Source organism: Microcaecilia unicolor, chromosome 2, assembly GCF_901765095.1.
Source record: "Microcaecilia unicolor chromosome 2, aMicUni1.1, whole genome shotgun sequence".
Lineage (NCBI taxonomy): Eukaryota > Metazoa > Chordata > Amphibia > Gymnophiona > Siphonopidae > Microcaecilia > Microcaecilia unicolor.
In genome coordinates, this window is record NC_044032.1 from 377,532,679 (window position 1) to 377,546,823 (window position 14,145).

The 14,145-nt window shown below is 39.0% G+C and overlaps 1 protein-coding gene across 2 annotated transcripts in view; it reads right to left on the reverse strand.

Annotated features, from left to right (window-relative positions):
* Positions 1–10,879: 10,879 nt before the first annotated feature.
* The window catches only part of EPHA5 (EPH receptor A5), a 609,249-nt gene continuing 605,983 nt past the window's right edge, over positions 10,880–14,145 (reverse strand). For both annotated transcript variants that reach the window (XM_030194566.1, XM_030194568.1), the window contains exon 17: positions 10,880–11,536. In XM_030194566.1, coding sequence (XP_030050426.1) covers positions 11,431–11,536 — 106 coding nt within the window. In that variant the 3' untranslated portion in view covers positions 10,880–11,430. The remainder of the gene's footprint in view (positions 11,537–14,145) is intronic.

The following is a 14,145-nucleotide window of genomic DNA, read 5'->3' on the forward strand; positions in this document are numbered from 1 at the left end:
AGATGTATTAACAAAAAGGATGTTGCCTAAATTACTGCTCTTCCAAGCTAAAGTAAATCTATATGGTAAGAGGCTTTTGGAGGGTGAATAAGAGTCTTCTACTGCATTTAGATGAATGAACATGAATTAGAGGAGGAAAGATAGATGAAGAGACACCAAATGATGGAAATATGAGAGTCAGTATTCAGTGCTGGCAGTGACTCTAACAATGGAAATGCCAATGCTGGCATTTAAATCAATGTGCATGTTCAGTGCCACTATACAAATAATCAATGGTACTGATTTTACTCATCGCCACTGTGGGTCTAGCTTAAGCCCCTTCAGGCACATTTTCAGTCTAATACTACCCATAAAAGGACCAACATTCCGTGAATTGTACATTGGTGGGCAATTCTAGAAAGGGGCATCTATTTTTAGATGCCAAGAAGGCACCTATTTGCAGCCTAGGCTATAAAGTAGGTACCGCTTTTTATCAAATACTAGCATAGCAGGTAAAATATGTGCCTATATTTTAGGTGTGGCCAGTTACACCAGCCCAGACTCCACCCAAGGTGTATACCCACCTTCAAACTGCACACATTACAGTTAGGTGCCAAGTTGTAGAATAGCACATAGCCAGAATATTGGCATTTAAGAACATGAGAACATAAGAACATAAGCACTGCCATACTGGGAAAAGACCAAGGGTCCATCAAGCCCAGCATCCTGTCTCCGACAGTGGCCAATCCAGGCCTCAAGAACCCGGCAAAAACCCAAAAACAAAATAAAAATTTAGATTAATAATGTTCAATGGACTTTTCCTTCAGGAATCTGTCCAAACCCCTTTTAAACTCAGCAAGGCCAACTGCTGTCACCACATTCTCCGGCAACGAGTTCCAGAGTCTAACTACGCGCTGAGTAAAGAAAAACTTTCTCCTATTTGTTTTAAATGTACCACATTCTAGCTTCATCTTATGTCCCCTGGTTCCCCTGCATATATGCTGGTATTCTGGTCACTGTCCTATGTTCTTGGTGCTTAAATGTTGGCACCCTTCTTATAGAATTACCTCCCTCCCCCACACTGACCACTGATGAACATATGACTTCATTTGATTATCAGCCTGGCAGTATATTTGTAGGCTCCAACTTCTGGTTGCTCTAAATATTTGTATTCATACCCTTTTCTAATAAATGTTAGATTGTTTGCAAAAGAAGAGAGGATTAACATCCAGTTTTACAACAGGAAAAACCCAATGTTTTGCTGCTATTCAACTACTGTATATCTAAAAAGTGTCAAAGGCAAATCAAGCCTCTTGTACTTCAGAATGCATGAAACGTGATATTTTGCATTCGCAGTGACCATAGGAGTTTTGAATTTTAGTTTACAACATAAAAACATGAGTCTGAGAGTTATTCAAAGCTTTTTTATTTGTTTTATTTTTTGAAAAAATATAAAATTTCATATCTTACACTACAAAAACATTGTACACAACCAAAATGCACATATAGCATGAAAATTAAAAATAAGGAATAAATACAATACGAAGGTTCTAGAACTCTCTGATGCAGGCAGGTGGACTGTGCCGGAACAGAATGCTAGGTTAGAAACCTCTCAGCCCAGCATCAGAGGGTCAAAACTAACATATAATGAAGGACTGGAACTAAATATTACTTTTAGACTGCTATATAGATGCCTTTTCATTCTTATACTTCCAAATTGCTATTTTTTTAAACCAAACTACAGCAGTCTAAAGCTTTACATATTTTTGACCAAGAACTAGGACATCTACATTTTCTATTCAACACTGAACTGATACTACTTTTTCACCTTTTATGCTCTGTTAATAATCAGAAGAAATAAATACAATGTTTAACTCTCAATTCATTTAAGGTTTGTTCTTGTCTAAAGCATCATTTCCAGATGGTGAATGGCGGCCCTCCTAAAAATCATGCTTATTGTAGAAAAGTGTCCCTTTTCAGATAGAAAAAAAATAGGACGTGGCAAAAGAATGGTTTTGACCCTTTGAAATGTTACATTATGATTAGCAGCAACATTTATTGGAAAAACATAAGCTATGTAATTACCTGTGCTACAGAGTTCAAAATTAAAGTGAAACGTAGCTTGAACTATGGGAATACGCTTAGAGACATGAACATTTCCAGTATTATTGACCAGCATACATTTTTCCTGCTTCTAATCTTTCAACATTATTTTTGTTCTATTTAAACACCTGCTATTCCACCACAAAGAACCACAAGGAATATAATAGTTTTAGTTTTCTCTGTTTTAATATGAAACTGGAAAAAAATATTGCTTCCTGCATAAATACATCTTTTTTTTTTTTTGCATTCATCATGTCTGCAAAAGTTCCAACTATTTAATTGATTCCTGTGTAGTAACAACAAAAATTGGCCTATAAAGGCAAATTCTTCTACTTGTGCTTTGTATGGTGCCCTACCACAGAAGGGGGAATAAGGGACATTAATGTTCCTTTCTGTCAGTTAACATATAGAGAGTAGAGATCAGGAAGCAGAAAACTGTAATTTCAAATATCATTTTTGTTTGTTTCATTTCATTTTTCCTTTCATTTTCTCTGAGTGCATGTTAGTCCTATGTAGTGCACACATGGAGGGGCATTTTCGAACGGGGACGACCATCTCTAAGGGCACCCAACTGTAAGGATGGTGCCACGAAGGGGCGGGGCAACGCGTATTATCGAAACAAGATGGACATCCATCTTTCGTTTTGATAATATGCCGAAATCTTGACATTTAGGTCAACCTTAGAGATGGTCATCCTCGGTTTTCGGCGATAATGGAAACCAAAGACGTCTCTCAAAAATGTCCAAATCCAAGTCCTTTGGTTGTGGGAGGAGCCAGCATTTGTACTGCACTGGTCCCCCTCAAATGCCAGGACACCAACCGGGCACCCTAGGGGTCACTGCAGTGGACTTCAGAAATTGCTCCCAGGTGCATAGCTCCCTTACCTTGGCTGCTGAGCCCCCCAACCCCCCCCCCCCCCCCAGGTCCACCTGCCTGAAGTACACTGCACCAACTACAACTGCTCCAGGGACCTGTATACTGCTGCGATGGACCTGAGTATGGCATTTTAGGCTGGCATAAAGGCTGGCAAAAAAGTATTTTTAAACTTGTTTTTTATGGTGGGAAGGGGTTAGTGACCACTGGGGGAGTAAGGGGAGGTCATCCCTGATTCCCTCCAGTGGTCATCTGGTCAGTTGGGGCACCTTTTTGAAGCTTGGTCGTGAAAAAGAATGGACCAAGTAAAGTCGGCCAAGTGCTCGTCAGTGATGCCCTTCTTTTTTCTATTATCGGCCGAGGACGACCATCTCCTAATCACGCCCAAGTCCCGCCTTCGTTACCCTGCCGACATGCCCCCGTGAACTTTGGTCGTTCCTGCGATGGAAAGCAGTCGAGGGTGTAAAAAAATCAGCTTTCGATTATGCCGATTTGGACGACCTTGCGAGAAGGATGCCCAACTCCCGATTTGTGTCGAAAGATGGGCGTTCTTCTCTTTCGAAAATAAGTGTTTAAGGGTCCCTTTTACTAAGCTGCGTTAAGCAGCTAGTGCGGATTTTACTGTGTGGTAGTTATTAGCATGGACCCACACTAATGGCTACCATGTGTTAAAACTAGCCATTGTGGCAAAAAAATGTGCTAGCTTCTTAATGCAGGTAGTGGTGGGTTATGGGCATGACAGGGGCAGGACATAGCAGGCATGGCTGACTGTGAGAGCTAGCACATCAACTGATACAGTTCATGAGCTGTCACGACTGCTGATTGCGTGGCTGCACTTACTGGCAGTCTGGGAACAATTGAATAAGGCACAGCAGCACATCACCCCTAAAGATCTGACCCCTGATCCAATCTCCCCACATGGGCTTTAAACTTACCGCACCTTAATGTTTGCAGTAAAGGTGTGGTAAGTGTAGAAAGTTACGGTATTTGTAGACTAACCCTCTTACAGGATCGTTTACTAAGCTGTGGTAAAAGGGGGCCTACGCTAGCATCAGAGTGTGTTTTTGATGTGCACTGAGGCCCCCCCTTTTTACTGCAGCGGGTAAAAGGTTATCTTTTTTGCTGGAAAAGAAATGGCCATGTGGTACATGAACCACTTGCCACACAGCCATTTCAGGGGGAGCACTGACGATTACAAGCCGGTTAGCAAGTGAGACCTTACCGCCAAGTCAATGGGTGGCGGTAAGGTCTTAGGCCCAAAATGGACGTGTGCCAATTTTTATTTTGTCACATGTCCATTTTCGGCCCCTCAAAAAAGGGCTTTTGCACGTGCGCTGAAAAATGGACCTGCGTGCGTCCAATACATGAGCCTACAACAGCAAGGCTATCTTCTGGCACACCTTAGTAAAAGGACCTCTAAGTTATGCACATTGTTATGGAATACGCTTCAATTTCCATGTGGAAATCTCAGCACAATCAAATTTATGCTGCCAATTTTTAGGTGCTACTTACAGAATATACCCCTAAGAGGGTAATTTTATAACTAGGAGCCTAAGCTAATAGGACAAGAAGGCACCTATTTTATAAAGGCACATAGGGGCCCTTTTTACTAAGCTGAGATAAAAAGTGGCATGCTCTAGTGTGGGCGTATGAAATTGGCATATGTTGGGCCATTTGTTACCGCAGAGGGTAAAAAAAACCTTTTTAAAATGGGGCTGTAAATGGCCGTGCACTAATATAAAAAGTACTGCATGGTTACTTACTGACTGAGCCCTATTTACTTGGCGGTAACAGCTCATGCGCACTCATGCTGTAATCAGGCAGTGCACAACAATGCGGCTGTGATGCCAATTACCGCTGGGAACACCCCTGCAGTAGAAAATAGAAAATTATTTTCTAACACGGGAAATAACATGCACCATCTTCAGAATTTATGCCGGGCGCCCGTGCTACCCCAGCGGTAGTATCAATTTGACGCATGTTACCTGTGCATTAGCCCTGGTGCAGATTAGTAAAAGGGCTCCATAAGTACCTGTGTGACTTTATAAAATACTATCACAAATCCTGAAGAAATCATGCCTAGACTGAAGGTACAGGCATTATGCCTGCTCAAAAGAAATCATATAATACACATAATTGTGTATGATTTGAAAAATATGTGCAGATCTCGTGACTCCATCCACAATCTATCCAAATTCCACCTCTGAGAGTGCCTACTGTTTAAGTATGTGCAGGCTTGTACCACCTGTATCTTTAGGCATGACCTAATTATAGGAGCCCATTTATACAGGTGAATCATTGTTTTACATGTGAAAATGATTTATAAAATTACCCTGTAAAAAGGAATGAAATCACGTGAAAATGCACATCCTCACAGAATTTTGCATTTTAAGAGTACAAAAGTACCTAAACAAGGATTTTACATGCAAAATGCACAAGGTAATCCTTAGTTCAGAAATTTCCAAACCTGTCCCAGGGGAACCCCAGCCAATCAGGATTTCAGGATATTCACAATGAATATCATTGAGATTGATTTGCATACCAAGGAGGCAGTGTATGCAAATGATTTCATGAATATTCATTGTAGATATCCTAAAAACCTGACTGGCTGAGATTCCTCCAGGATAGTTCCAGGAACCGTTGCCTTAGTCCATTAATTCATATACAGGAAGGTAGATCTAATGCAATAGTAGTAAATCAGTAATTCATAATACGTGAAAACATTTTTAACAATCATGAAAATTTACATAAATTTGAAGACAGTGACAATCCTTCCATGCCTACCTTTTTATGATTCTAGAGTAATGGCAACATTAGTGCATGACCATTGCTACAACAAATAGAAAACAAGCCAGTTTACAGCCACAATAAAAATGGGTTTAGCGAACAAAACAGACTGATGTAAGGATGTGCAAAGGACATTTTTACCACACCTTTATTTAAAAAAAAAAACCCTCTAATTTCCTTGAATTTCTTTTATTGACCAGCCATTGTGTGAAAAATGGATTAACCCATAGTTTCACATATGGAGCAAGAGGCTGTTCTTGGTGGCGCAGTGAAGTTGGGGAAGTTAACTTACAGGCAGAGTTTTGATTTTCAAATGTGTGTAGTCTTTTACATAAACAGACCTCACCCGCACCAATACGTTTGATGGAGTTTCAAAAGAAAACTTTACAGTGAGCTTTACTTTGAAAATAAGGGCTCTTTTACGAAAATGCATTGAGCACTTACTCCGGGATTCTATATAGCACAATTAAAGTTGTGTGCACAAATCCAGTAATCTGGATTTGCGCATGCAACTTAGTTAACAAGCCAGTCAGTAGCAGTAATTGCCATTTGACAAACAATTATTGACACTAATTTGCATGAATTAGAATTTACGTGCAGAACAGCCCAGGCGTATTCTATAATGTAATACCGTAAATTCTGTCGCATAGTTGAAAAGGGAGTGTGGCCATGGGTGTGGAATGGGTGGGTCATGGGTGTTTCTAAATCTATACGTGTTGTTATAGAATACACGTGGTCCACGTGTAATTTAGGCATCGGCATTTGCACCAAGTTTTACTTGGCATAACTGCCCGCAACTAAATTTAGTCACTTGGATAGGCATGCGGTGTATTCTATAAAGTACGCCTAAATTTATGAAATACTTTATAGAATATGCCTAGGTGTATTTAATTTCAGTGTTGATTTTTTAGGCATCATATATAGAATCTCATCCTTAACGTGTGATTTACTGTGTGCCAATTAAAGGCCAGATTCTATATATGGGGCCTAAAACAAATCCACGCAGAACAAATTTTCAACTATGTGTATTCTATAATATTTAGGTGCAGCATATAGAATATGCTTAGTTGATATCATAGCACCTAAATCTACATGCACCCATTTACACCAATGAAAACCTGGCGTAAATCCTGGTGCATAGATATACATGCCCTGGCCCATATTCTATAACTACGCATGTAAATTTTAGAATGCCCATGAAACATCCATTTCCCTGCCCCATAACAATGCCCCTTTTAAACTGCACACATTCATTTTGAACTGCATGCTTTAGAATTTAGGCACAGTTCATTACAGAATGCGCTTTGTGAGTTGTGCACGTAAATTGTAATTGCCAATTAATGCTCATTATTGCTTGTTAAGGGCTGTTAAAAACGCTGATTGGCTTGTTAAGCCAATTAAGACACAAGCCTAGTTATAGAATGCGCCTGGATTTCAGCATAGATCTCTAGGCACACTATATAGAATCCCCAGGTAAGGGATAAATAGTAATTACTGCTCAATAAACCACATGTTAAATGCTTTTTGTGAGAGGGCATTGCATGAATGGAGAGTTGGTGTGGAAGATGTTTGGTAGTTAACATGTTACGCATACCTCAAGCTAACTGACTAATCCACAGTTAATACGGGACTGCTTACTGCCTCCTAAATAGGCAAACTGTAGTACCTCTACAGTAACTGCACACCGATTATTACATGCTAATGGGCAGTTTTATGCGGGACCTGTAGAGAGCATGCTGGACACTCCCCCCCCCCCCCCCAGTTGCCACATTAAGGGCCCTGTTTACTAAGGTGTGCTTGTGTTTTTAGCATGTGCTAAAGCTAGATACACCCATAGGAATATATGGGTGTCTCTAGTGTTAGTGCGTGCTAATTTTTAGCGTGTGCTAAAAACACTAGTGCACCTACAGCACAGCTTAGTCAATAGGGCTCTTAATTTGCAGCTACTGTGGGGTAAGGTTCTGTGTAAAGCTGTGGTGACTGCAAATTTTACCGTGACTTAGTAGAACGGCCCCTAAGCTTGTAAGCTGCAGTGCATATCCAGGGGCCTGTAAGCTTGACTAGATACTAATCACTACCGCTATTAAAAGTACCTACAGTGTTCTGTACACCTCATTCATTGCTAATTATTCTTCTAAGTCTCTTCAGCAAATATATCACCTTCCTACTTCAGTTCTTGAATATATTTTTCTCTTTGTAAACAATAAAATACAAGGGGATGGGTTGATGTTGTGCTAATATCTTGCCCTGGGTCGTTTCTGATTACAAAGTCATCACAAAATCCTTCAACTGCTGGGCAAATCTAGTTTACAGGACGCAGCTCTGCCATCTCTTACAGCACATACAGTATTATACAAAAGATTATAGAATTTAATTGCCAAAGCAAATATTTATACTTTTAAAATAAAAATGGTATCAGTTATGCTTATTATCTTCCTTAATGTTCATCTCAGTGCATAATACAATAATACATGATGCTATCTTAAGCTCTGCTAGTGAAAGAACTAATTGGGACATTAGACAACTACTGTTCATATTTTTACAGCTACCTCGCAATATCTTCAGTCCATTTGTTGTAAAAATGTGAATGCACCAATCTTTTACAGATATCAATATGATCTGCTACAGCTGACAATCAATATTCTTCAGCATTTTGGTTTTAGAAACACAAAAAGTCTGAAATAACACCATATGATTTATGATAATTCGTCCATTGTGCGTTAGATTCATATCTGAGATGTATTCTGGAATGAGTTTATCCAGATGTCTAAGTGCAATGTAATAAGCCAATCCAGTCTTCATTTTCAGAAAGCAAATTGAAACTTTGCATGGGGTACACACTTGACATATATCAGGACTTGATTTGTTCTACAAGTGCAATTAACTACGCAGACCGACCAACTACATTTTTTTCAAGCCATCAAATTCCCGGTAAGTGACACATTGCAAGGCTTCAATCTAATTCTTAATTATTTTTTAAATCAGCAATATATAAATATAAAATTATAAGCATGCTGAGGACAATAATCTAAGCCATTTTTGGATTTTTAAAAACGGCATTTTGCTTGGACCTGGGAAATTTTCCCACTAGTTTGGCAGGCAAAATTACTTGCGCTGGATGAATTCCTAGATGCAATGTACATTCTATTGTACAATTAAATCAACGTGCACAGTTTCAAAGAGAAAGATTTCCTGCAGAAACAGTAGATTCAAACCTCTGTGGGTAATCTTTTTTTTCTGGAGCCAATTATCAAGACAACGCCAACCAATCAGATTTGCTTTGATGATTGGTGCAAACCCTATAGATAAAATGACTTGCAATGCTTATACCCAACACATGTAGTTTGATTATTGCTTCTATTATGGATATGAGGGGGCAAAAAGTTTTGATCTAATTTTGTTTCATCTAGGCTTTTCCAGATTTTGGACTATTTTATTGTTTAGTTCACACATTCATTTTAATAAAAAAAATGTAATGCATTTTAGAACGTAACATAACTTAACGTGTGCTGAATTAATTTGATAATACGGAGCTCTTTTATGGTTAAGCAGTTAGGGTGCCATTACTGCGCTGGCAGTTAACTGTATGCTGTGTTAAGGGGCAGAAATTTGGTGAGTTATGGGCAAGGAATGGGCATGAGCTGCAGTTGCCATCACTTGTACAGTAAGCATGGGTGCAGTTACCACATCCTCAAGAGAAGTACATCTGCGCTAACTGCAAACTGTCTTAATGCATGGTAAAGAGTATTTCCGTGTGGTAATTGCAGAGTAGATGATAGGCACACTCACAACAATTACCACACAACCTTTGCACTTACCACTTTAGTTTTTATTGTTAAAGTACAGTAAGTACAAGAAATTGCTGCACTTCGGTAAAAGGGCCTCCAAATTTTTAAGGCCTGCTAATGATCCAAATGCAAAGTAATGAGTGTGCATTCCTAGCTCTCATTATGAACTGATGGATGCAACTTTACTTCTTTCTTCAGTCTTAGTCCATGTGTCCACAGCAGGAGTTCTCAATCCAGTCTGCAGGACACACCTAGCCAGCCAGGTTTTCAGGATATCCACAATGCATGTGCATGAGATAAATCTGCACACCCTAACTGCATTTTATGCAGATCTATCTCATTGTGGGTATCCTGAAAACCTGATTGGATAGGTGTGCCCCATGGACTGGATTGAGAAACCCTGGTTTACAGTGCACACACCAATCATGTATTTTAGATTTAATTACTCAGAGGGGGGAAATTATCAACATGGGCTATGTTAAGTCGGGTTATGATACCACAAGTCATGAAATTTTAGCACAGGGTCTCATTGCATAAAATAGGATTCTGATGAAATAGCATGACTTGTGGTAAAATAACCACATTTATTTATTTGTTACATTTGTATCCCACATTTTCCCACCTATTTGCAGTCTCAATGTGGCTTACATAGGGCTGTGGGGCGAAAGCCTCCTCCGGTGAAGAAACAAATATTGATAACTTCCCCCCTAATACTTGTGGTTCAAAATAGAGTTTTAAAAATAAGCATTAATCGTTTAAAGACAACTACATCCAAACCATGTTCCAGTAGTTAAAAGGTGTCATTAAAATGCTCTTTTACCAACAGCATTTTCTATTAAAGTAAATATTAATAAAAAAAAAAGGAACCACATTTCCTGAGGCTGCACCTGTTCTCCCAATGCTATGTTTGTGGTAATTATGCTTTAATTCTTCTGGTTCCTGCTGGTCAGATCTACTTGCCAGGATATGCTAAATGGGGGCAAGATGACGGTTCATCTGTAAAATGGTTCCACAGCTATTACAAATATTCCAGCAAATCAAAAAAGTGTTAACCTTATACAATTATTCTGTTAGCAGGTAGATATTTGAAGTATAGTTAAATCGTATGGAGCAGGGAGAGAGGGATGTATAGTAGGACAACTGTTCTGAACTTTACTACAATCGTTTTAAACGACAATCTATTAGGATTAGGATCCAATACACAAAAAACAAACAAACAAAGAAAATCAGTACCTGTGTGTAGCAAACTGTATAATATGTACAAATAAAACAATTATGGATTAATCTCACAGAAGAGCCAACTAATATCAATTATAACACAAAAAATATATCATATTTGCAGTTTGCCAAGCAACATGTCTATACACCAGTTTCTATAACTTAACGCTGTGTAACAGCATTTTAAATTTACAAAACAAGGTATCTATTAAGAAATAATCTAATCATATTGCTCTTCAATACACTTCTGTAGACAATTAAGACTTGAAGTAAACATCGGTAAACTTCAAATTTTGATAGCTCACTCATGGCTACAAAATGTTCCTATTTAATGAAGTCCTTGGAAGTATTAGCGTGTGCTGCCATAATTCAGTATGTCAAGGTGCTATTTACATTTCCTGTACAAAGTCTCATGGGAAGGCCTTGGTTTCAGAAGCAGATGAAAATGGCTAACCTTGGTTAGCAGTAGATCCATTTTCCATGTTCCATGCATGTTACATCATGAAAACGAAAACACAAATAGAAATAAAGAAAGGCTAGCGGTTAAATGGCCAAAGCCAATGATGTCCTCTTCTGTGTTAAAAATTATAATTGTTCCTTTTGTGTACAATAAATCTCCTCAAGATTAAGTAACAGTAAAAGTGCAGTGTTGATCCCTTCAAGAAATGATGTTAGGGTACAGTTACAATGGCACCATCCCATTTACCAGCTGGACCCTGATTTCTTGAATACTGTTCATTATTTTCTTCTGGTGGCCAGCAAGTGTCACACCAAGTCGCCTCAAATCCCTGCAGGAAAAAAAAAATCAGTTTTGGTTGTAAAAAGGTTGGGAACAATTTTGTATCCTGCTTAAGGCTTGATGTTCACCAGGATAGTATTATGACCCAAGACTTATAGAAAGAAACTTTCCCCTCAATTTTATACTTTTCTTATTTTCATTTATGTAATTGTAGTTCAGTCTTTTATTGTAAACCACTCTGGACCCTTTGGGAGAGGAAGCGGTCTATAAGTACAAGATTAAATTAGGGGGTCCTTTTACTAAGGTGCGCTGAAAAATGGCCTGCGGTAGTGTAGATGTGTGTTTTGAGCACACACAGAATCATTTTTTAGTGCACCTGTAAAAAATGTCTTTTTAAAATTTTGGGTGAAAATGAACGTGTGGCCAAATGAAAATTGCCGCGCGTCCATTTTGGGAGTCCTTACCGTAAGCCATTGACCTAGCGGTAAGGTCTCACACGGTAATGGTCTGCACATGTCAAATGCCACTTGACATGCATAGCTGCCGCTCGTCAGAAAATAAAAATATATTTTTTGTCACGCATAGCAGACGTGCACCGAAATTAGGGAAATATCCAGAGTACCTGAATGTAACTCACCTTGAACTAATACTGAAAGATGTGTGAGCAAAATCTAAATAAATTAATAAAATAAAATTGAAATTACCACAAGGGCCACGCGGTAACAGGGCAGTAACTCAAATTTGGCACATGTTGGGTGCTTATGCGGTTTAGTAAAAGGGCCTCTAGATTTGTTACGGTGTTGATGGAAACTTAAAAGGGCAATTCTATAACTTGTGGGCTGATGCTCAGAACTAATCTTGGGTGCTAGAGGTGATTAGCACTGGACTGGCGCCCGCATTAGTGGTGCAGAATGCTCAGAAGTTCTAGTGCAGGAGACAACGTTCATGCCAAAGATTAGCACAAATACCATACTAATGTAGTCAAACAGATGTTAATGAGGTCATTTCCTATTCCCTCCCAATAGTCAGAGAACAGCGCACAAAACAAAGCTGCCTTTCCGCTAAAAAACTAAAGCCAGCTATAGATGCAAGTTTAAAGCACTGTGCTTAGCATATAAGGATCTGTGGGAGCAGGAGCCATCGTATTTGGATCATTTTATATATACCTGTAAGATGCCTTAGGTCGCTTCAAGATCATAGCAAATTGGTACCATATCTATCAAGGTCACTTTGGGTGGTTACACTGGAGAGAGCTTTTCTCTGACAGATGCCAGTGCTTTGGAATAATCTGCATAAGGAGATCTGGGGGTAAGGTTTTATTGAAAATACATTTTTTTAAAGTTGGCCTTTGGTTTGTAGTTCCAGGAGATAGGAGGTCTAGCTTACACTACTTATATTATAGTATGTTAGTAGTAGTAATGATTGTGTAAGACTGAATGAATAATTCCTTGGTGCATCTGATTTAGGTCTTTCCTGTAATAATGGAATTCCTTTTTTATTTTAGTTGTATTTTAATTGAATATTCGAATTGTCTGTAAACCACTTAGATCCGAAAAGGTAAGTGGTATATCAAGTTTTAAATAAAGGTAGATAATTTCTCATGATTCTTTCTTTAAAATTTGCTGGGTTTTATATAATTTGGAAGCAGAAGGAAGCCTCTGCAAGCCCTTAAGCACTGGTAGTAAGAGATCAATGTGTATGAGTCAGAGCAAACCCAAAATTGAAAGCACACATTGGCGCCTCTGTTTCCTGTGTGGAAATATAAGCTCACACCCCACCCATGGCTATGCCCCCTTTTCAAATATGCAACTTAGAATTTACACGCATCACATTACAGTATACGCCTAGCAAGCTCTGTATGTAAATCTTAATGCCAATCAGTGCGTGTGCAAAATTCATAGTGCGCAACTACAAGCGGGTATGGACCTGGGAGGGGCATGGATGTGTCACGGGCATACTTAATACTTACAAATGAATGATATAGAATACTATCAGTGCCTGACAATATTTAGACATATGTATTTACACCAGCCATTGAGCTAGAATAAGTGATTGTGCCTAAATTATATCTACATTACTACTACTACTACTACTATTTAACATTTCTAAAGCGCTACTAGGGTTACGCAGCGCTGTACAATTTAACATAGAAGGACAGTCCCTGCTCAAAGAGCTTACAATCTTGAATGGTACAACCTCCTCTTCCTTATGCCATTAAAATTTTCTGATTGTGACAATTTAAATATATTTACATGAGCATACAACTTTCACTTCTTTAGTTCATTAAAATTTTCCAATTCTGACAATTTAAAAATAATGCTAAAATAAGATGAAAATTGAAATAAAGGGAAATCTTATTAAAAGCATCGCATTGGTTATAAAAAAAAAACATATACCCATGAAGGGCATAGAGGCGCATAATCAAATGGGGGAGCCCAACTATAAGGGTGCCCATCTCCCGGGATGGCCCTGGGAAGGGGCGAAGCTAACCGTATTATCGAACAAGATGGGTGGCCATCTTTCGTTTCGATAATACGGTTGGGGCCGCCCAAATCTCAACATTTAGGTCGACCTTAGAGATGGTCGACCTAAATGTTGAGATTGCCGGACTTAGAGATGGGCGGCTTCGGTTTTCGCCAATAATGGAAACCGAGGCCG